The sequence below is a fragment of the Meleagris gallopavo genome, chromosome 14 (genome assembly GCF_000146605.3).
Source record: "Meleagris gallopavo isolate NT-WF06-2002-E0010 breed Aviagen turkey brand Nicholas breeding stock chromosome 14, Turkey_5.1, whole genome shotgun sequence".
In the NCBI taxonomy this organism is placed as follows: Eukaryota; Metazoa; Chordata; class Aves; order Galliformes; family Phasianidae; genus Meleagris; species Meleagris gallopavo.
Window position 1 is genome coordinate 3,551,085 of NC_015024.2, and position 25,427 is coordinate 3,576,511.

Here is a 25,427-nt window from a genome sequence, read left to right on the forward strand (position 1 = left end):
GTTCAATGGATTTCTTGTTGTGTTTTTCCAAAATCTTAATGATGCAAAATTTTCTGATGCTAATAAGACATTCCTGGCAATTCTGGCATTTGGAATATGCTAATCACAGTAGAAAAAGGACACGATTCAGTATAAAGCTGTTACTGTTATCCTCACTCCCCACTTCCCACCTGCAAAATTGTTTGACATATTTTTCTTATCATTGGCTAACATAAAATTTGGATCTTTTAGTATATTTTTCATCTATATTCTGTCATTTATGAATAGTTTCTTTCAGCTCATAAACACATTTGGAAAATAAGGATGTTTAAATTTCTTTGCAAATTCTTAGCTCACTAATTACATGGGTTCTTGGGAAGTAATGGATGAAAGGGTCTGAGAGTCTCCATAAGAAGTTACAGTCAAATTCTTCCTGACAGTGTTTCAGTAGCGAATCTTTTTGTTTAATCTAGAAATTTGCACAAAAAGGAAGATGAAAAAAGGAAGGGAAAGAGCTGATACATGGAAATACTTTTCAGCAGTCATATAATATACAATCACACTTTCTTTTTTTACTGAAATAAAATAGGTGTTCCAGGATCCTTAATGCAGCTGGTGAGCCTCGTATTTTCAGACCACGTGACCGGGATGAAATGGTGAAGAAAGTGATTGAACCAATGGCCTGTGATGGATTGAGAACTATCTGTGTTGCTTTCCGAGACTTCAACAGCAGCCCAGAACCTGACTGGGACAACGAAAATGACATTTTATCTGATCTGACTTGCATTTGTGTTGTTGGCATTGAAGATCCAGTAAGACCAGAGGTAAATTAAGTTCTTATGTTATAAAGTAGTTCTTAGAGAATGAAACGTGAATTGATTTCTAGATTTCTTGTGGTTTTCATCTTTTTTTTCCTTATTTTATGTAGGTGTAACAAAGAAGATGGTAGTGAACTTTAAAAACAAGCTTTAGTTGATTAAGAAAAATAATTTGATAAAAGTTCACTTAAATTTAGCAGTACAGATCTGTGTGAGCTAGAGGATTTGAATGATTTAAATTTATCTCTTGGAAGAGTATGCTGGAGAATTGTCAGCAGAAGTTTTGTTGTGCTGTCAATGTGGTCAGATGCAAGTAGGAAAAAAACAGGAGTAGTGACTATAATTGCCATGACTGTAATTGTGTGGTATCTTCCACAGCTAATACATGTACTCTTGGAGATCTGTGTTTTACTAAAACATCTGCCACTGTACAAACTCTCCCAAGAACGTAACTTGTGGCTAGCATCTTTGGACAAGGAAAAGCTTTATCTTGGATATGCTGTAGATTTCGTGGATGCTATTGTTAATTGGCTTTAAAAATGGGCCTAAAGCTTAAATTCAAGTTAACTGAGAAAATCAGTATGTGCACAATGGAAGGAGGTGCCATATTTATTCCAGATCTGTCTTCAATGAGACTTGACCTGCTACTACACTCTTGAATTATATTACTACAGTAATACAGAAAGCACATGGAGGTAGAAACATTGTTTGTGACAAATATGTATGGTCCTTGAGAGTTAATCCTGACAGTAGAAAATCAGTTCAATTTTACAGTGTAGAAACTGAGGGTATGCCCCAAATTTAAAATGTAGAGAATAAAATGCTGGCATCTACAATATCTTCTTTTGATGTTTTACTCACTGACTCAACCATAAGCATATGGCCATAGCATGCAGCTGCACAATGTGATTTGAGAGCACCAGTCCCAACACCCACTGCAGATGAGAGGGTGTGATTAAATGTTCTCCCATTTTGCTTCAGGAAATTAATTCTTTGATGGTGCAGTTATTTCAGTAGGTGATTAATGACTGTGGGTTTGCTCTGGAATAGGGTCAGCGAATGATAACTGAAATTTCCCTATACAAAAAGATTGTGTTTGATTCTGCATAAAGCACCTTGGTTCCAATATTGGTCTTTTTTACTGTCTTGTTATTCTTCTTTTTTTTTTTTTCTTTTTAAATAATGTCTAAATCTTTGTGTTTGATCCACTGAGAAATGGTGGCAATGTTAGACATGCAAGGAAAATTATTTCCCTAAGTCAGTTTTAAATTAGGCTTTTATACACTTTTGACTTCTGTAACTTTGGAAAATAAATGAAGGAAACTAGCACAATATAATTACACCTACAGGCACCAATTGCATAACTGCACTTTGAATGATAATGGATATGTTTGACTTTTTTTCAGTATCGAGAAATGTAATCATATCCAGTAAGTCTTGGTTAAGTGAAAACAATGATAAAACCTTTACCTCTGCAGTCATTGGATAAACAGCATTCACTTTAACTGTCATCAGATGGTGTCTTGCTGTTAATCCATCTGTCCCTACACTTCACATTGCATCTTGAAAAATATTTTAAAATAATATTAAAATATTCTGTCTGCATGATCCCACTCCTAATGCTCTAACTGGTATACAGATAAACTCAGGAAGTTTGTAAACGGTCAGTGACCAATGGAACTATGAACTAGTTCTCTTCACCTCCAAAACTGACTAATGATACACATTGTTCAAAAATACCTTTAAGTCGGATTATGTATAAGACTGACGGAATGGGTAGCAATAGAATTTGCAGTTAATTTTTAAAATAGCTGCAAACTATCCTTTCACATGGTTATTGTGAGCATGCTTTATGAGAAAGCTGCTCTCGTTTTATAGGCAATAATTTCTTAGGAGTCAGAGGTAAAAATGAATAGTGTTCATACAAAGAGGGTAAGTCTGAAGTCTGTTTAAAGGACCAAAGAAGATGAAGATATCAAAACACTTTATTTCTAGAAAATTATCTGATTGATGTATTGATTTTCTTGTAATTAACATAAAAAAATTTGTAGTGGCTTTTTTTTTCATTGCAAGAAGCATGATAAAGTGTTTATCATTTCAGAATTTTACCATATGTTGGACAAATCTATAGCTCTTTTTCTGATACTTTGTTTTGTGGGAATTTTTCTCCATAACCCTTTCAACTATTTTATAATGTTCATGAAAAACTGTCTTTGTGTGATACATGGGAATTACGTATCACTCAAATTGCCATTGTAGCTGTAAATAGTAAGATATCGAGCTGTAATAAATGACCATATTATTTTACCAGGATTAATTCCACCTATTAAACAGAAACACTGTTGGAGTTTATAAATTATCAAGGTGTTTTCTGCAGGAGAAAAAGCTTAAAAACAAGAACTATTATTATTATTTCTGTTTTATTGATATTCTCAGTATTCATGGATATCAGGATTTATTCTGTCAGAAATGGCAGATTTAGTAATTCCAACGAAGCAACCAGTGTCACCATCCTGAAAATCTTTACTGTCCTTTCTGCACTGATGTTCTTACTAAGAAAGGCTTGATTTTTTAACTTTTTTTACTTAATTTTTTTTGCTCATATGCACTGTTGGTATGTTCAAATATTCACATATTTGGCATACCTGCAGTGTCAGTGTTGCCATGCTATCATGAGGTAAGAGTACTGCATCTGTTCTGATGACAGTGCAGGGTCTTTCTTGCCATTGCATTTCCTTCCATGCATTACAAGATGATGAATTATTCAACACTGGTATCCAGCAACTGACAAGCCTTAACTGGAGTGTAACCACTGGACACCCATGAATTTTGCATACTTTGGTTACTTAGGTTGATGAAATTCAGGCTCTAGCTTATTCACTGTCAGCAGCAGCTTCTATCAGCCGCTGAACTACCTACTTGATATTTAGTTTTTTACTTTTTTTTCCTTTCATAAATCTACAGTAAAAGAACCAACAGAATGATGTCTTGTGCCCACAGAGATATGTCTGTTTATTTTGTCAGCCTTTATTGGCTTTAATGAGTCTGTACTGGTTTATAGCAATTTGCCAAGGTACAGCTCCAATCTGTTATTTCTAGGCACTGAATATAAATCACTTCTAAATTTCACGTATTTGTCACCTGATTTTGGTAGGTATTTGTTCACTGGATAACCTCTGCATGCATATGTTGAAAGGTTTTCTTCGCAGAAAGAAAATTTAAACATTTGAAGAACATACCTAAATTCTGCATACGGATGGAAAATATCTGCTTTCACTGCCCACTCAGTCTGCCACGACTCTTTCTTCCCTACAGCATTAAAAAACATGAACAATATTTTAGGCATAATTACTGTACACAGTGTAAGTCAGATACCACCCACCAGCTGTCCAAAAATGAGAGAACTGGGAGCTAGAATTACTTCCCCAGCTATATGTGAGTTTGAGGTGTATTTGAAACTAGGTTGTCCTCCCACGACCTTGGTTAATGGGACTGGCACTTTCTGTGAATATTTCTGTTTTTCTGTTTGTACTGTAATTTATTTTTCTCCTTCATGGTTCATATACTATGCTGGATTTAGAGGCAGTCATCTAAATCAGTCATAACCCTATGCATGAGGGTCACCACAGTTAAGTGGATATTAAGGGTGCTCCCACTTGCCAAATGGGATACAGTCAAGATTATTATTATTGTAGAAACTGAGTAAATCAGAAGTCATTTGCTTAAGTAATAAATCTGAGCTGGTTATATGTGTCCCACAGAATTCTGTATCATAATGTAAAGAAGCTTCAGGTGGTCCAAATAACGTTTCCAGGATACAACTGTTGGGAAGAATATTTGCAGTTAACAGAGATGAGGGAATGGGAAAATAAACCTCTGACCCTTGATTTTCCTCTTGCTTCTGTCATCTGTGTAGAAAGTCATTCTGCCAACAGCACATTTCTGTGGGTGCAGCAGTTTTCTTCACAGTAGTGAGAAAAGTACTGCTCTGTTCCTCAACTAGGTGTTCAATGAGGCATTTTGGAAAATAGATGCCTTAACTGCCTCTTGTTTATTAAAGAGGAAAGAACACAACTGACCAGATGAGCCATTATTTCCTGTATATGTGCATCTGGCTGAGTTGATTTAGAAGTGTTGGAGACATTTCTAATATCATTATTCAAGTGAATAGCACTATTTTTTCCTGTGGAAAAAGTATTTTAATGAAGATGCAGAAACATGGTGTGAAACTGTACTCGCTGATTAGAATAATCATTATCTACAATACGGTTTAAGGGTGTATAATATTTATCTCTAGCATGACATTCAGTCCAAAATGTATAGCCTTTCTGGCTCCATGAACTCTTTAGAAGTAGAGTATTTGCCATGCTGGATAAGAATGGTGGTTGTCAGTCAAAGGCAATGCACTGCCCCAGCAGTGTCCATTGTAAATATAGGGGAACTTAAAATGACTTGCAAAGCACAACATCAGCAGTGCAATGTTGTAAATGGTGGCTCCTTGTCTTGATAGTTTCTGTAGTAATGGATGAGGTCAATCCAATCTAATTACCCACAAGTTCTACAGCATACCTGCACTAAACTGATGGCTGACTACAGGAAGACATTGCTACTGTAGTCAGTAATATTCATTTTGATGCCACTTCCTAAACTGAATAAGTTTGTTTTGTTTTTGAAAATTGTTTATTATTATTTTAAAGTGAAAGTTCTTTTCATTGCACATTTCTATTTAAAAAAAACTTTTTTTATTTTTAAATAAATCGGTTTCAAGTAAGTGTATAGGTTTTACGTTCATCTCATGTACCATTACACACTAAATTCTCTGTCACTGATATGCCTACTGTGCAACAGTAAAAGTTAGTTTCATGAAGAAAGCTAAGTGAAATCATCCTTCGTTTTTAAATTTTTGAAATAAATGATTCATGAAACACTGAAGTCATTTATATCTGGAAATTCCACCTGTTGATATGCATAAATTTGAGCAGTAATGCTGTTATGAAAACTTGATCTTACTGAAAGGAAAATTTGGTTCAGAAGTTAAATTAAAGTTATATTGTTTTTTTCTACAAGATAACCGTATTCTCATGTTTTCATTTAGATTGAATATTTTAGGTTCAGCACACTGCACCTCAGTGTTAAAAAAAAAAAAAGAGAGAGAAAAAAAAAGCTACAGAATACTCCAGTTGATATTAAAATCAAGAGAATCTTTAGGCAACTGATCTGAAAACTGACCTGATTGGGAACATCTGGCTTGTATTTCTGTCTCATATCTGGAAATTTTCTTTCCCTGTTATATCGCTTTTGTAGGTCCCAGAAGCCATAAGGAAGTGCCAGCGAGCTGGAATTACGGTACGCATGGTCACTGGAGACAATATCAACACAGCACGTGCCATTGCCATAAAATGTGGAATCATTCATCCAGGAGAAGACTTTCTTTGCCTTGAAGGGAAAGAGTTTAACAGGAGGATCCGAAATGAGAAGGGAGAGGTAATTCATGTGCTAAATCCATACATATTAAGAATGTGCCATAAAAACAGTGAGAATACTGAAATGCTGCTTCTCCTGTGCTGACGTGTACACTGTTTCAGTAAAGACTACTTGGAGAGACTGGTACTTCTTTCTAGCAGTATTCTTTTGCAATTTAAAATACTTTTGAAAAGCCACTCTTTCCTTTTTAGAATGCAGAACTTCTGTAAGTTTTGTGCTAGACTTATTCAGCATTTTTTAGAACCATAGCACTAGCCTTCAAGAAACTCAAAACTAAGGACAGGAAAAACAGGTTTGTTAGCTAAGAGGAGAAAGAAGTCAACTCGGAAGGTTTAAGTCTCATGAAAATGCTGACAACCAGATGCTTTCACTTTATAACACTTTATGTAATCCATGTACTACTACACTCATTTAATCTAACAATTTGAATAATTTAGTCTGTTCTTCAGATTTTTAATTCCACATATAAAAGACACAGATTATTGAAGCCAGTTTCAAAAAGGTGAACTCTATGCTGTGTCTTAGAGTCCATTGTGAGGACAGGCATTCACTCCTTACACTGACTGAAGGAATCCTGGGAGCATGAGGATATGCTGCAGGTTTGTCCTAGCTGCTGCTGTAGGTATACAGAGAAAATTCTGCCATTATTGATGACAAAACGAAGAACTTGGATTATAATGCAGAATAAAGCAACGCATTTTAAGCTGTAAACTGTAAGCTGTTTGATCAGCTTTGAGAAACTGTACTATCCTACAGCAAGTCACGTTCCTGAGTGGGACTACGTGTGAAGAGCCTAAGAAAGACAGATAAGATACAGTGGCAAAATTGACCTATATTAACCAATAAAAGACTTTCAGTAGTACAAAAAATGACTTTTTTGGTCTTGCTGCCATTAATGTCTGTTGTAATTTTTCTGTGCTTCTGGAGAACGGATACAGATCTTAGTGAAATGAATCCTCTGCTGCTTGGATAGAAGTATATTTTGCATTTCTCTAACTACAGACTAACAGTTATGTTGTTGTTTTTGTTACTGTTTTCCAGATTGAGCAAGAGCGGATTGACAAAATCTGGCCAAAGCTTCGAGTACTTGCTCGGTCATCTCCCACGGACAAACATACTTTGGTCAAAGGTGAGTGAGACCACCTTCATATGTGAGCATGTATGTAAAGTAATGGCAAAGTTATTGGAGAAGGCTCAATACATCTTTTGCATTGTAAAAATATTAAACTGCATCTGAGCTATCTTTAATTACAAATCACTGCTCTATTCACAATGCAAGAAAACTTTCTTGGTAAATTAGTCCCTTATGCTTGCTTTCTACCTCAACTTTCAAAAGGAAAATAAAAAGAAACTCATTGGCAGGAATAGCAGAAATACCAGTAAGCCTAAGTTAAGTAAAAGTATTCCCTTATTTGCTCTGGGAATTTTTAATTGGAATGCAATAAGGCTCTGGCTGGGAAGGGAAAATGTGTTTTTGCTAGCTAGAAAAATATTGTTGAAAAATGAGTAATTTTTCTTATTACAATAATAATTTTCTTATTACAATATTAATTTTCAGAAGTCATGTAACTAAGCATAAACTGATTGCTATACCTATTTCAAGGCAGTTCCATTTTCCTGTAGGCTCCCTAATTGTGTGCTCTGCATCGGCTTCCTTTAAATTTCCATTTGTTTTTAGAATCTGTTTTTGTCCCATAAAAACTGTTCCATAGAAACCATGCTGTCTCACCATGCCATTTGCAGATGGTTGCACCTTTAACAGGGGAATTTATTTGCATCATTCTTTACAAAACCTTTTTCAAATCTCACATTTCGTGCTGGCTTGACATTTTATTCTCTTGACCTTTAATCTCACAATCAAAAGCTTAATAAGTCAGAAAATTTCTGATCAGGAATAGCATCGTTTGTGGCCACAAAAAGATTTTTCAGCTGTCTTGACTGCTTAAAGAATTCAGATTTAGGTAGAAAATCATTTCTGGCTCTCTCCTTTTGGTATGCCAAAGATGTCTTGAAATGACTCCTTATGTGACTGATTACAGAAGTTCTTGTCTGGATGTAGTTTTTTAAAATGCCTGAATGACTTCAGAGCAAATGTTCCCTGGAGAATTTGAAGATTGGATCAGTTGGGCTCTGAGGTTGGGACTAGTGTACGTGAAGAACTCAAGAAGCACAGCTCATGCAGAAGTACCAGGATCAGTGTAAGCTCTGGCATAGCACACAAGATGAGGCAGCTGGAAACAGACTGCTGTTACTCACCCTCTTGACACACTGTTGAGACCAGTGGTCTCCAAATTGGGGTGCAAGACAGTCCACTGGGATGTAGTAAGAAAATATTTATCATTTATAAATAAAATCTCATTTTTGAAATAAATTTTATTTCATCTCTATCTTATCCTTTTCAATTTATATTTTGTGTTATTTTTTTAATGTGTTTAATATACTAGTATAGTAGTATGAGTGCATTTTATAAATAATATGTCTACTTTGGGGGCATTTGCTCAGATTATTACTGATAGTCATTTACAATCAAAAGCTTGGAGATGGTTGGTTTGGACAACATTGTTAATAGTTCTGCATCTCAGAATTCAAACAGCACAAAGTTAGCTGCCCTACTGCATACGATGTACTGTCTTATAGCTCTTGTAGGGCATGACTTGTAAAGCCTATTATAATTTTATTTGTTCCAGAAGCATACAGCAAATTATGCTTTATTGAGTTGATTAAAAAAGTCCCCTGGAAGTACTCATTTGAATCACGCAGGATTTTCCCTTAAGAGGAAAACAGAACCTTTGCCAGAGAAAAAGAAATCAATGAAAGCTGAAGAAAAATAAGCAACAAATTATTGATATTCTATAGCATATGTACTTTGACAATCCAAAATATATTTACTGCTGCTAAATACAACAAATACAATTAATGTTGCTAAGGTATGACAAAGTCAAATGATAAACCAATTAAATATCTAAGAATGTTCAAGAACAAGCCTATGGAAATCATGATGGAATTTTGTGGATGGTAATACTCTAAGGGCCATTAAAAGTTACAAGAAACTATTTAAATGTTCTCTAGTTTTGAGCTTCTTGTTAAAATGTTATATTTTTCTCAGACACTTGAGGGATCAAGAGGATTTTCTTTTCTTTGATGTATTCTAGCTGCTTTAGGGTAAAAACACACATCACAAAATAAACTTTTTTTATATTTAATTTTTAATGACATAGGGCTGCTGGAGGGAAATTTTTTTTCTTCTGCAACACAGTGCAGTCCCACCCAGCAAAAGGATCATTTTTCTTTTACATTTCTGTTTTTACTATTGCTAAGGGACTAGAGAAACACATGGCTCAGCATTTAAGGCTGGGCAGAGAGTGTTCTCTCAAATATTTATGTATTTGAAGTAGAGGTGGATTGAAAAAAAATGTCAAAGCGATTTAGCATCACGAAGTGTCTCAGTGAAACAAAAGCAGTTCACTTAAATGTCTCAATCCAACTGAAATGCAGTTTCTTATTGACTTCGTGAAGTCATTTGGTATGATTTCAAATTATTGTTTACCTTGTTTCAAAATATAACAATACAAATGCTTGTTATCCATAGTGATGTGTCATTATATTATTACTGAAATATTTCAAAATTGTCATATTGATTTTTAAAACAGTAAAAAGAAGCAGCTTATTACTGATGGAAACATCATCCTCAACTCATCAGAAGATGCAGAGGATAAAATAAATACTCAGCTTACAAGTTAAAGAATCTCTGTTTTCCAGTATGTTTAAATTTGGTTGACATTACTTTTCCATGATATCAAAACCAGCTGTTCTCTTTCCTTGTAAGGCTGTTAGATTAAAACGCAGAAAGGGAACTTTAAAAAAGGTTTTTCTAATTATTATCTTTAATTACTAAAATATTCCAAATATTCTTGCTTGTGACAATATTATTGTACTGCTGACCTCATTAATACAGACATGCCATGACACTAGGTGAATTAATTAAAAATAAATGTATCAACTGAAGTTCTGAACTTAAATATTAGTCTTCTAACTGAAACATAAAGGTACCTGCTCAGAACAAAAATCCATGCTTTTGTGCCGTATTTTTCCCTGATTTTCTACTGTCATGATCTTTGCAGAACAATATTCACTTAACACTTAGCAATGCCATCTGCAATGTTCTTTTAAACATTTCCACATTAACCTCTGAAGTTCTGTTCATGCAAGTAGGTAAGCATTAAGTGAATTTAAATTATCTCCTTCAGTCAGATTTTCTAAATTCTTGTTAGATGAACATGAGGTTTGAGAGGTGTAAAAAACACGAATCTCAACAGAACAAGGCTATGAAAATGTATTACCGCATCTGTCTTTGTTTGGCTTGTCGAAGAAAGATAAATATGATTAAGTATATGGGATGATCAGCTTTCCTGCATCAGTAGCACCTGAACTTGTGTACATCTTGAATGCTTACAGCTGTGTATGCAGTGCTGCTATCTTTCATAGCACATTTGTATTGTACATACAGTGCTCCTCTTGGTTATACACAGTTGTTTTAAAAAACAAAAATATGTTATTTTCCCTCATCAGAAACAAGTTGCTTTCTCTGGCAAATTAATGTCCTAAACAAGGTTCATGTCTCCTTCCCAAATTCCTATAGCATCAGTGGAATCAGTATCTGGAACCGACTGTAATGTTATGCTCTAGGTGTATTCCTGTGGATGCTGAACAAAATTCATTTTGGCAGAGAAAAACTGTGGTTGAACAGCTTAAGATGAGAGCGCAGATCAGTGAAACAGTAAAGGCTGTTTTGAGATAAATCTCTGCCAAATTTTATGAATTCCCCTGATATGCCTTGCAAAAGCTGTTTGATTGAAATAATGTATGCAAGCATTTAACTGGAGTAAGGCAGTTTATTTTGTACAATTTACCTGACTGTTAGGCTTGAGAAATTAATACTGATTTTTATTTTTGTCCATTATGACTGAGTGGAAATGGGCATTCTGTGATTGGCAATCTGTCAGATCATACCCTTATTTAAACTTCTCACTGATGACTACAGCAGTAGTTCTCCACAGCTCAAGGCTGCAGAGGGACAGCCCTTCCCTGGCATCCCTCTCTTGTGTCTTTATACCTTTTGTAAAATCTGTATTAGGGTATTACTTGATACTGAAGAAAACTTCTGAGGTGAAACTGTAAAAATATATCACAACTATTAACAAAGTGATGTCAAAAGAAAAAAAAGACACAACAATTCAGCGATGTGAGGAAGGAAGGAGGAGAAACATTTAAAATAATATTGAGACGTCAAGGAGCACGGCTATAGCTATGAATAGCCAAGGTAAATCTTCTGAATCCCAAATAATTGCTGCTGCTTCGTTTTAGAAATTTGTCTGATGTACACAGAAGTTCTTCAAAGACCTTCTCTCTTCCAATGAACAGCACTACACACTTTTATTCCATACACTGACATGGTTCTGATGGTTCTGTGTTGCTCAGATGGTTACCATTAGCATCTCAGCTGCTATCTGCAAGAACAACATTTTATCTCTGTCTTTCCGTGACTGCTGATTATACAGTTCTGTGCTCTGGAGAGTGTTTGGCTCATCCCAGCTGCATAGTTTGCTTTTATGGATAAAAATGGGCAGCTGAGTAGTGTAATCGTTGACATTTGGCCACTACTTATATCCATTAGGAAGTCATTTCCTGAAAACCCTTCAGCTTCATGAAGGCTGTGCTCCCATTTGGAATCTAATTGTGAGAAGATGCACTCTACCTGTTTGGAGCAGTTAATAGCGTGAAGTGTCATAGTTTTTAATGAATTTCTTTAGAAGCTTAAGCTATTAATTTAAAATCAAAGAGCAAATTGATAGCAAGAAGGAAAGACAAGATACTTCTAACAGTAATGTCAGCTGTTGTTCCCATTTGTTTAGTAATACCAAAAGTAACTCACCCCAACAAACTGAAAGCTCTCATTCTAAGATCTTATCAGAATAATATGCCATTTATTTGAGTTCATAGTGCCAGTGGAAAGCGAATGCTCTTTTTTAATTTTTAATTAGGACTGAAAAATGCAGGACACTTACTGCTTCCATACTGCACTGCAATCTTCTGCGTGTCTGATAAGGCTTAACTTTGCCAAGAGGTGGCTATTGCTCTGTAATCTGCAATTTCCTATTTCTGAATGGTTATCTGATATGGGAATTATTATTTTTTTTTCCAGAGTAGTTGAAAGCTTTTCACACTGGACAGGTTTTGATAATTGTTTTTAGATGGTATGGCTCTGTGCAAAATATTTTAGCAAAATAAATGTTGTTTCCGCCCCCCTCCCTCCCCCCCATGTTACCTACACAGAACTCCTGTATTCCCAGTAAGTTGACAGATGGACTCTAATGTGGAAATAAAAGCATGTGCAGAGAATTGTTCCCATCCTCTTAAAATGCAGAGCTGCTTTTGTGACTGTAGAAGTATTTAATCTTTCTGCATAAATAGAAAATAGTTTTGTTTTTGGCAGTTAGGTGAAAATCGATTCACCAACTGCTTTTAGTGTTTTCAAGTTGAGATAATCTGTCAAAGGAAATTGGGAATTATTTTATTATGACTATTTATTAGAATGTTTGGCTTCAGAATTCATAGAATTTTTTATATCTTCTCAAACCATTGTCAAACATCTTTCTGTTAAAAAGGTCATTTGGTTCCAGCTTGATAAAATTAATGATGTTTTTTATCTTTAGGTTATACTCACTACTGATTGCCAGGAGGCATCTCAGCCAAACAGGCAATGCAGTTAAAACCAAGTTTAGGAAAACTTTTAACATGAACTTAAATCTTCAGCAAAAAAAATTCCACTGAAATTTAGTCAGATAGATGGACTGAAATGGATTTATTGTGATACATAACTATAAATAATAGAAACCTTCCAGAAGAATAGAATGAGCTGACCATATATCCTTTGATGTATGTGCAAATTTTGTTGTTTTTTTGATGGTTCTGGATATTTCCATAAAAATTCTTATAGGGATGTTGAATAGAATATAATATTGATCACATCTTTCATTATTATTTTCCTTAGAAATCAACTATTAATCTCTGTAAGATTCATGCAGTCTGTGTTGCACAGACACTGCTTAGAAATATCAGGGAAGTTTTATCTTGCTACCTATTTTATATAAATAAATAAATATATATATATGTATGTATGCATACACAGACATGTACGTTTTTTGCAGGTATTATTGACAGCACACAGGTGGAGCAGAGGCAGGTCGTAGCAGTGACTGGTGATGGAACCAATGATGGACCAGCACTTAAGAAAGCTGATGTTGGCTTTGCAATGGTATAATCTTGAGCTTATTTATTAATGTTTGTGTCATTATAAATCTGCTGTAAGAAGTTTTTCATTATTGAAATGTTGAGAAAGATACTAAATGAAGCAATATATTAGAAGGGGTGGGTTTCATTCCTTCAGAATCCTTTAATTCCCTGTAATAGATCAATTGTCTTACTTGTTTTCATACTTTATCAATATTTTGCATATTGACTAAGTACAATCCAATGCCTAAACAGAAAAATGAACTCAATGTTCTTCCTAAAAGTGCAGTACCCATTTGCATTTCTAAAATCCAGTGCTACATGTAAATATGTCCTCCCAACATACTATGACTCTTAGCATATGTTAACAGAGAATATGTATTAAGATATTTAATTCTATCTTTATCATTTCTGTTCATGTATACTGATAGAATATTCTCAGTGATTAAAAAAAATGCCACACAAGAACAACTCAAAAGTTAACTAGTCAATAAGTTGATGCTACACAGCATTTAGCAGTATCATCATAGGAATTCCAATGCCTTCTGTCAATGCCCTTTTCTGCTTCTTTATTCACCTTCACAAATAGGTTCAGTTAGCCAACATCCTAGCACGTATGAAGTGCAGAATATACTCAGCAGTCACTGTTACGGTGCAGGGTAACTCTATGTAACTATGACTTTGAGTATGCAGAGGTTTATGTTCTGTCCTTGTACTTCCTGGTAATTTTATTCCCAATTATTTTTTCCAGGGTATTGCTGGAACAGATGTTGCAAAGGAGGCCTCAGATATCATCCTAACAGACGACAATTTCAGTAGCATTGTGAAGGCTGTGATGTGGGGACGTAATGTGTATGATAGCATCTCCAAATTCCTGCAGTTCCAGCTCACTGTTAACATTGTGGCTGTGATAGTGGCTTTCACTGGAGCATGCATTACCCAGGTAAGGATAATTTCAGCATTACTAAAAGCACGAGGCCAAATCCTATTAAGCTACATCTTTTCTTAACTGAAGATGAAGGTGATTTACATTTAATTCTTACTTTGTACAACACAAAGCATTCTTTCTGAAGTTCTTCTGAAAATTAAGGATTTACTTAGGATCAAATTGGTAAGTGTTAAATAGCTGTTGACGAAAGGAAGTGAGCAAATCCATCTTTTCTAGGAAGTAAATTCCTCCCTGTTTTTGGTTGCATATTACTGTTGTGACTGAGCCTGTGATGAAAGAGCAGAAAGTGCCAAGGATTGGAAGAAGTGACTTTGTTTTTCCTTTCAGAATATTCAAATAATAACTATGTGTTTAATGACAGGTTATGAATCAAGACTATTATTTTCAAGATAGCAGTACACAGAAGTAATCCCAGCAGGGGAACGTTTTGACTGATAAAACAATTATTTTGTAGCTTTCAGGCAAATCCTTTTAATTTTAGGTGCAAATAACAAACCAATTAAATGATGCCTACAGTTAGAACCGGATCCCGTTTTCTCCCTCTACACTAATCTCTTATTGCAGTCTTGCTGCACATGCAACACGTTTTGGTCGTTCACAAAAGCATAACATGTTTTTTCCAACAAGTTACTACTACTTAATTAATATCCTTTTCTTTTACCTGTCAAAAATTTGTACTATTTATAATGGAAGTTCAGTCTCCATTAGAAAATAGAACACCAGTAGTTTATTAATGTTATTACTCCCCCAAATGTAAATTAAAGTGAATTTCAGATGCTGCAGAGAGATACTGTTAGAAAAAGCTTCTTCTGGTTGAGATACACTGGTGCTTCTGTGTACATCATGCAGCCACACATACTAGTTTCAGCAGGTAAATTCCACCTCAAGCACACCTGAGCAGAACAATGAATAAGTTATTAGCTCTGCTCTGGGGTAAACTTACATTGCAATCATGGAATTAATCCTTGAAACCAGAAACGCATGTACCTTTATAAAACCATGAGGTCAAACTTCTCCTAAGCCTTGGCAGATGTTTAGAGGCCATATCTGTGCTGTGTATGAGCAGTTTGCCAGTTCCAGCTTCTGCTGCACAACGCAGCAGCTGGGTGGGTGCAACTGTTGTCATTTATCTCCTCTGAGCTAATTGAGCGTTAGAGCTAGGGCTAAAATTCTTAGAGAAATCAGAAATTGGTTTTAGAAGTAAGCAGAAGCGATCCTAATGTATGAAATAAGTATTTTTACTCTGTACAAAGGAAGCACTGAAACCTCAATTTATTCATTTTCTGAGAAGTAAAAAACGGCAAGGTGCTAAGTGCTGGTTGCTTACCATGCTGCCTCCATGTCTTGATGGTATCTTGTTGTCACAGCTGAGCCTATGACTAAGACAGAAGTCTGAAACTTCATTTTCCCATGGAAAATAACCACAAGCATACTGAGAAAACATTTAGCTGTAAAGTGCTTTTTACTGATAACAGAAATTACATGAATAAGAAATAAAGATGTGGAAGGTAAATCCTTCCAAATTTCAACAACTGTACTAAATAATATACAAAAAAGTGCTAATAGCAACACAGTAAGAGTACCAGAATTGAACTGAGGGGACTGATTCCTTTTGAGCCCTTGTTTTGTAGACATTCAATCACTGTTGACACACATTTATGTCAGGTGATTTTTTTTTTTTGTTACTGTCCGCTGATTTTTCATTGCTTTCTGAAAGCACTAGAAGAAATTAACTCTAGTTATTAAGTAAAAAAATTCTATTTCATTCTTGAAGAGGTAAACGTTATTGAATCAATACAAAGACTATTCTACATTGAGGTCTTGTGTAGCATTTGATCAATGCAGGCACATTCCCCTTTGTATTTCCAGAGCTTTTTTCATCCTTTGGATCATTCTATCAGCTTCCAAAAGGATTTGGATCAGGCCCAGTGTGTTTGTATTAACCTAATGGTCTCTAAGACCATCACTGAGACTGTCAGGTTCACAGTTTCTGTTGATGGTTTTTTCTAATGTGCAGCTCCTAGAATTTGTGTATTTCTGGCCAAAGAGGTTCTTATGTAATTCATTAATTTGACAGTAAAAATGTAAATACTCTGTAAAGGAAGAGATTTGAAAGGAGCTAAAATTGAAACTAGGAAAAAGGCAGCAGTTATTTCCACTGTGGTTCTGTTTACACTGAACTGGCTGACTGCTGATAATCTCAAGCAGCTCTCATTTCAATCTCATTCAACAAGGATCTTGCCTTACGAATGAACATTATTACGTTAGGCTTTGACTCAAAGATTCTAGGCAGTGAAAGGGCATTATGTTTGTTTGGCTCATAAGCTCTACTAAAAATTACACTTGGGAACATACTGCACTCTCTTGTTGCTATGATAATAGCTCCAGCACAGAATGCATGAATGTACTGAAAAATAATACAGTAGGCTAGGTGCGCGTGGATAGAAGTCTGCAGAACTGTGCACAGGTTTTTAATTATTATTTTGACTGAATCAATGAAGTTCTTAATAAACAAAGTTGAAATCCAGAGTTTCCAAAAAGTAACACAGCTTTCTATGACCTTCAGAATGAATGTAGATTGAAATTTACTTTGCTTTCAGGTAGTCAATTTGGCTTTGTTTGACACACAGAATATAATTTTAGTCCATGACTAATATTCAGGTTAATGAGTGTTACCCACTCTACCCTTTTGGTGGTTTTATCAAATTTAGAATGAGAAAATTTCAATTTAGGGGGTAATGTTTATTTCATGCTTCTTAATGTTACCTCTCAAAAAAGATTTTCTGTAGTTCAGAAACAGCACACTGAGATGTATTAAGTTTCTTTTACACTTTTTTGATGTTTTTTTTTCTCCTATTTGCACTAAAAGGAAGAACAAAGATAACCTTTGTTTTGACTGATTTTTTTCTATCACTTGGTTTGTGTTTTACTACTAAATACTTAATTTTATTCAGTCTGTTCATCCTACAGTTACTTTGGTGTATGTGTAAATCTGCGTATGTGGTCATATTGCTGCAGGAATCCTCCTGAAACTACAGCAACTCTACATTAATGAAAGAATGCACTTGTCTGAATACTATCATTGGTGAAACTAGACATCCAGGGAGCATTTCCAACTGATTAGTTTGCTTCAGAGCACCTCAGGAGTGCCATGGAGAGACAAGGAGAAAAATCTTCAGCAGGGTCTGAAACCATTAGTTGTTTTAAGAATATGCAGCATTTATGGTATTTCTCAAACACCTAAATGAAACCAGTGACTTTGCCAAGTCAGGGAACTACAGATTAGCTTTTAATTCTTTTAGTGCCGAACAAACATTTTTTATTTATCTACCTAATGACTGCTTCAGCAAGGGACTGCTGGCAGAGAGTGTCTACCATGTTTCTTCTTTGTGCTCCTTTGTTGTTGCAATAGTTTAACTCAGTATCCATCATTTATATGATACTTAATGCTATTCCAATTTTAGAGAGGAATTATAAAGGAGAAGCATTTGGCTATTGAAGAATTTATTATGCAGGCTAAATAGGACTAATGGAAACGGTCATTTGTTATCCTATGTCATCAGTCCCAGTGTGAACTTATGTAAAAAGGCAGAAATCATGTCCTAAGTGACTGCTGCCAAAGTGCTGCTGCCCCTTAGAGTGATCTAGTTCAGACTGTGCCCTTCATCAGCTTACAGCACCTTGATCTATGAGAGTTCTGTTAATGAAATTTTGTGTTGTGATTCTGTAAATGCTTTGAAACACAGATCATATAAGAAAACTCAACTTCACAAAGTCTCTGATTAGAAGTTGAATCAAGATCACTCAGTCTACAGCTGCACAGGTGTCCATTGTGTACACAGCAGCCAGCAATAGTCAGTGCAGTTTCCATGGCACAGTACAGCTGAGATGGATTAATTCACCTAATCTTTTAAGTAATCTAATTAATTTACCTCTTGCTTCCTTCTCTGTGTATAATCCAGTGCATGTTTTTAAAGTGGTCAGGGTATGGCTATCCTGAACCTGGATAGCCTGTAATTTTTCTTTCAGTTTAGCGATTGATTTCTTTTTCCAGTGGATTAATGAGCTACAAACTCCTATAATGTGACTTATTTCTCTGGGTAACATCTGACTGTAAAGCCTTTGATTCGGTTCTTTTTGGAACTCTGCCTACCAATTGTGAATGCTGTACTTTAAGTGAGTTGTTATTACACGTCTCTGAGCATCATATAGATTTCCATATGAAATTTCATGCTGTTTCCAGTCTCCAGCATCCACAATATCAAGCAAATAATTAGGTTGTTATATTTGGAACTGTTTAAAAAGAAAAAAAAAGACTATGTACAATATAAGATTTTAAAATGTAGTTCAGTCAAATGGAAACATTTTTTACTGGAAGTATTAAGCTAACAAATTTACATCTGTGCAAAATTTTATCTCCACTTCCAACTGTTGAGGCAATGTAATTATTCCGAAAGGTTGCATTAAAGATAGAACAAAGACCACGTTTTAACATTTTGTATTCAAGTTATTATTCTCGTACTAAAGAAAGACTTAATTTTTAAAAGGACATGTTTGGAAAATTAAATGTTAATTAAAAAGCACTTCAGCAATGAACTACTGCATGAATCACCTACTGGTTTTACAGACCTTATTAAAAAAAAGGGAAGGATATATATTTACATGTGTAAGACAGTAATTTACATGCTTTACTGCAGAACTGTATTTGACAAATCCTAAAATAATACTACTGAAAAATTGGGGAAAAAAAGCTATAACATATTTCAATCTTTTCAGAAGGCACAGAAGCAATGGCCACTTCCATTCAATTATCAGACAGTGTGATCTAGCAGTGCAAGCAAGGGTTTTATTTTTACATCTATGTATACAAACTACCAGAAACACTTGTTTTTATGAATGGATACTTGTGTACTGTGACAAGTAGAAATAAAGGGGTAAGAGTAAAAATACCTTTTTATTCCCATGCAGCTTGTCATCTAAATCAAAAGTAACAAGCACTAACATTGTAGAGACTCTGCATGTCACAAAAGATTTATAGTTTATTTCCAGCCTTTTGTGATTTGTACTTTTAAGTGTTTCCAAAATGAAGTGTAACATCACTTGATTTAAGGGACATTTTCCTTTTACCTCTAGGCCAATGCTAACCTATTCCAAGGTCAAGTGGAAAGAAATTTGACAAATAAGTCATGATTTTGGGAGGTTTGCAGTTTGAACAGCTTCCATTCCCATAGTTTTAAGAAAGCAAATGAAGAATTCATTGCTAGCCAGTCAGAGGCAGCAAAAATGACATTGACTTTGCCTTCCACTTTTATAGCACAAGTGAATAAAATCTGTAATGAAAAAGTAGGTTCCTTAGCTGATATGTATTTTCCTTAGTTTCCACCAACTAATCAGAAATCAGGTGGAGTTGCAGTGGAAATTTCATTCCACCTCCTGCCCAGACTAATGTGTATTTAATGTTTTGGCTTCAGCTTAGAATGAGCTTTCACACCTGACTGAACAGTGTAGCACTGCCTGTAATAGATAATTATTAGAGGCACCATAGCCACCCAAGGTGATTGGCAGTGTGAAATGGTGAGAACGTGTTGATGCCAAAACTGATGACTGCCAATTACAGTTGTGTGATTTAGAGACTGAAAGAATCTGAGTTTTTGTTGTGCTAGAAATATGTCAGGTTCTGATAGACATCTGATCATTTGACTCTGTTTATTAAGCATAACAGACAAATTCCATTTTTTACTGACATAGATGTCAGCAGACAAAGTAGCAAATTCAGCTTCTATAGCACCTCAATGTAGGTAATGTTTCTTGAGAAAACTCACTAACTACAAAGACAAAAATATGGCAGTTCTTCAGGAGGAAACATGTTTTCCCTTTTCTGCATATACTGGCTGGGATCTATGAGCCCTGGCAACTAACAACTTTTGCTACACTTGCAGCTGAACCATTAGTGTGAATTAAAATAAATGAAGTCTCATAATTTTTGAGTGGTTTTAGATTTATAGCTGTTTAGATACAGATGTTTCCTCTTTCTGCAGCTGCATGTCAAACGAATGAACTCAATCTCCAGATAAGCCCAGTTAATGCAACCCAAGACCAAGAGGTCAAGAATCTATTAATGCTCATCTGCCACCCATCCTTAGTGTACCCAACCTGTAAGACTGAAAGAGCAGGTTGCTCTTCTCCATCCCTACGAAAAGACTAAAAAAGAATGTGCATTTTTTTTAGTGTGTCAAAAATATATTTAATTATAAGGCTGTTAAAAATATTTTTCAAGAGAAAATAATACCTTAACTCGGAAGTATTGGAATATAAGCCAGATCCACAACAGACCTGACCATTTACCTATTCTTCATGCATTCTTGGGATACTGAATGGATATTGGCACTCATAATTTGATCATATTTCAAAAATGAATCATGGAATCATAGAATCACCAAGGTTGGAAAAGACCTCCAAGATCATCTGGTCCAACTGTTTACCTGCCACCAATACTTCTCACTAAACCATGTCCCTTAGTACCACATCTAAACATTTCTTGAACACCTCCAGTGATGGAGATTCCACCACTTCCATGGGCAGCACATTCCGGCACCTGACCACAATTTCTCAGAATAAGTTTCTGAGAATAAATCCAACCTGAATCTCTCCTGGTGCAGCTTGAAGCCATTCCCTCTAGTCCTATTGCTAATTACATGGGATAAGGTGCTGACCACCACCTTGCCACAACACCTCCCTTCAGGCAGTTATAGAGAGTGATAAGGTCTCCTCTGAGCCTCCTCTTCTCCATACTGAACAATCCAAGCTTCTTCAGCCATTCCTCACAAGGCTGTGCTCCAGACCCCCCTTAGCTGCTCTTCTCTGAACACGTTCCAAGGCCTCCATGTCTTTCTTGCTGTGAGGGGAATATTTTTCTTTGTGGAAAAGAGCAGAGCTCATAAAACTTTTTTTATTTGCTGTTTCATACATATCTTTGTTTCAGTACTGAATGATGCTAAAGTTCTCATAAAAACAGTGCCCCAATCTTCAGACTGTATACTAACTCCCTTCTACTATCAAATTTGTCATATTGATATCTTACTGCTTTGGGGTGTCATGGGGCTTCCGTGAAAAGGTTCTATTTGGAAGAGAAGGCATGTTTTACTAATGCTGCCTATTTTGTATTCAGTCTAAAGGCATAGTAAGTTGTTAAAAAAACAACAAAAACAAACAAGCAAAAAACTAAAAACAACAGACTTAATTTTTCGTGATAGGACTATTTGAAGCAATTGGAACAATCTATCATTACAGCTGACCAAATGAATTAAAAATCACTTCTGTATAATAGCATCTACACTTTCTCCTGCGATCAGTGTTATTTATTATATTTATAAACATAAGGTAAAGTCCTCTATAATAAGACCTTAGACACTTTCTGTCTTGAATTACATGAGGAAAGAGCTCCTTCTAGTGGCTGGCGATCTGATTAAGAAATAGATGCTTTATTCTGACAAGCAGCAAGTTCCATATTTTCTAATATGCTATCCGGTTACCCAATAGATTCATCAGAATTTCCTTTTGCAAATCTGATGCATTTTAATGAGTGTCTGGATATTTTTTTAAATTCACATATCCGGTGTTTTCATCATAGATGTTTTTAAAATGTCCTATTTGTGTACGACGTCTTAAAATGTCTTAGCCATTGCTTCCTCATTTTTTAACAATTTCAAGCTCATTCCAAAAATGGGTCCTGTTTTTTACAGGTGAAAGTTACAAGTAATGAACCATTACTTTTTAAATTGCTTCAGCATGATTTTTCTTCCAGGAAACAAACCTATATTTGTGTTATGCAGTTACATAAACTCAGTTATAATATGAAGCACGTACTTCATCATGTGTTGAAGTACACACAGCATTATGAAATGTATTATAAATTACTAATGTTACACTTTAAAAAAAATGCGTGGCTGTAATTACTGGTGATTGAAATAACTTGAAAAAACATAAATTGGAATCATTTATTTTTGCTCTGATCACTGTTTCCTATGATTCTGATCTTGTCTGGGCAATGAAAGAAAAGAAGTTGTAAGGTAAACCAAAGGTCCATGTATTTCAGTATCTTGTCTTCAACACTTCTTGCAGTTGCACCGGAGGAAATGAAATCACAGTAAATGACCTGACAAAAATTATTTTTCAAGGAAATAAGTAACTTTATAATTTATCTCCACAGGACTCTCCTCTAAAAGCTGTACAGATGCTGTGGGTCAATCTAATTATGGACACTTTTGCCTCACTTGCTCTGGCCACTGAACCTCCAACAGAAGCTCTATTGCTCAGAAAGCCATATGGCAGGAACAAACCTCTTATATCCCGTACCATGATGAAGAACATTCTGGGCCATGCTGTCTACCAGCTTACTCTAATATTTACACTTCTTTTTGTTGGTAAGAAAGTCAGGCTTGTTGCATGGTTTCGAGACACCTATATCATGTAGAGTCAGGTGTCAGAAGGCTTTAAATGTAACCTCTTGATACACATACACATAGTTAGGCAGCTAACAGGGCTGGACTATGTAAGGGGATTAGGAACATAAAGAGAAACAGGATACCCAACAGAGGAATTCAGCCACTTGACCTTGAGGGGGCTGTTATGCCTACTAACAAAATGAAGATTGGAGAAAATTTAATTTTAAAATGTAACATGGAAGGTTACATTTTAATTGGAGTATCTAGTCTGCTCCTCCTACATTGGAATTTCATTTTGAAACTTGTTATCTTCAGTGGGCACATAGAAAAACAAGTAGAACAACAACAGAAAAAAGCAACAAAAATCAAGACTAGTTTTACCAGTATCTTGAGAGGGAACAAAATGTAAGTCAAGAAATAATACTGATCTTAAGTATTACAGATAAGCCAGTAATCAGAATTAGGTGATAAAAATAACAATCTGTTATGGCATTTAATTTGAAAACGAATATTAAGGGAGAAAGAAATTATCTATTTTCTTATTTCCATCCTGGACTCTTTCAGGCATTACTAGAAATGGATGTTTTTCTTATGCTTTGTATTTTCAAGTGAGAGAGGAAGGAGGAGTGCAGACACTAGTAACAGATTGCTATTGCTCCACAACAATGAGTGAAATCGCCCAAAGGGCTGATAATTTTATCAATAGATATTTTGATCTTGACAATATGTCACTGCGGTTAAATGGCATGTGTTGTTTTTCAGATATTTTATCATTATATACAGAATTTCATAAAAGCTATACATTTAAATTTATGGTTTTGAAAATTTTACGAGTTTTTTGAACTTTTTTTTGAAAGCCTTGCTCCATCTTAACCCAAACTGACAGTTTATGTCACCTCAACTGAGGTGGTGGTGATGGTCTGCTTACAGTAGAGCTATGCGAATCAAAACAATTGCCGGATTTTGGAGACAGATGCTTCCTAATATCATGATAGGCTTACAGTAGAGTTTGAGCACATCAAGTGAGCTTAAGGAAACTGTAACTTCAGATCTCTGAAACAGGCACAGAATGTCTTGGTAATTCATTTGATTCCAATTGTGGAACAACAAAAAAATCTGTTAACTTTATGGGGATTTTAATGTCTTTTTGATGAGTATTATTGCTTAAAATACTTTATAGTGAACCCTGATGAAAAGAAAACCAGGCATTTCTCACCCTATCCTAATTATTTTTGTGTCTCTGGTAAACCCGTAACTAATTTTCTCAGAAGCCTAGGAAGCACAGGCTTTTCCTTTCTGATCTCTGAGAAGGGTCACTTTTACAGTGAGATGTTCTAAATACAGATTCTAGTATGATTTCAGATTTCTGTTTTGATCAACTACATTTTTTTGCAGCAGCATCCTTTGCTATGCCATTTAAGTGACACAGTGCAATAAACGACTTAAGGATAGGTACTCTCACTCTCACAAGTATTTGTATGTTTGTGTGTGTACTGAATGAAAGCAAATAGGTGTAATGACTTTTTGTGTGTGTGTAAGATAAAATATTGAAATGTTTCTGCCATTATTTTTTCCTTTATATGTATTAAGGAGAGTGTTTTCCAATCTTTAGTGATCTCCTTGGAGATACAATATCTGCTTAAAAATCTCTACTCTCTCAGAGTCCAACTTTTATGGTCTTACATTGTGTTACTAATATATTTTTTGATATAATAATCTACTTTCTGTCAAAAGGTTATAAGCCAAATTCTTGCTTTGGAACCATGCTCATTATTCCCAATGACCCCAACATGAACTGCTCAAACATCCCAAGGCAAAAAAAAAAACTCAATGCCAACTTAGCTGATAGAATTATGATGTCAAAGGGAAACCTCAGGAAACCTTTGCTTCTTACTTCAGAAATTCTGAGTATAGTACTAGTGGGGATAGCAGAAAACGTTAAAGACTTATTTGCTTTTATTATTGCAACACTTGTTATGAAAATGGGTTGTAATGTGATAACCTTTACTCTTTATTTCATTCATTATTTACTCTTTCATATGAACGTCTCATTCTTACCTCAAATGAGTAACTTGTTCAGTAACTGTGTGTTATCTGTAAACTTCTGTCAATGTGAAATGAGGTCCATCAGGTATTTTTTCAAATCTTATCTCAATTTTACTATTTCTCATAATGGATTGTATCCTCTTTATTGGTCGGATCTAAGAGTGAAAATCAAACTATCAAAATAAAGAGCAATGCCTGATGTTGTGCTTCAGAGCAGATTTAACAGAATGATCATGATCAAATCTATGTAAAATCAAGAATGTCTGTGTTTTTATCATTAATATCCCTGAACACTTGTCAAGAGTCATGGCAAGCATACTAGCAAATAGGTTAAAAACTGCTGAGGAGTGATTGCTTCTAATTCTGGTAGAAATATGGAAACATACTGACAATGGGTCTTAAGTGCTCACTGCATCA

General features: G+C 35.2%; 1 protein-coding gene across 9 annotated transcripts in view; it reads left to right on the forward strand.

The window, feature by feature from the left end:
• The window catches only part of ATP2B2 (ATPase plasma membrane Ca2+ transporting 2), a 363,788-nt gene that overhangs the window by 311,061 nt on the left and 27,300 nt on the right, over nucleotides 1-25,427 (forward strand). For all 9 annotated transcript variants that reach the window (XM_010718404.3, XM_019620005.2, XM_010718405.3 and 6 more), the window contains 6 exons: nucleotides 569-803; nucleotides 6,102-6,281; nucleotides 7,323-7,410; nucleotides 13,490-13,596; nucleotides 14,323-14,514; nucleotides 22,730-22,943. In XM_010718404.3, coding sequence (XP_010716706.1) covers nucleotides 569-803; nucleotides 6,102-6,281; nucleotides 7,323-7,410; nucleotides 13,490-13,596; nucleotides 14,323-14,514; nucleotides 22,730-22,943 — 1,016 coding nt within the window. The remainder of the gene's footprint in view (nucleotides 1-568; nucleotides 804-6,101; nucleotides 6,282-7,322; nucleotides 7,411-13,489; nucleotides 13,597-14,322; nucleotides 14,515-22,729; nucleotides 22,944-25,427) is intronic.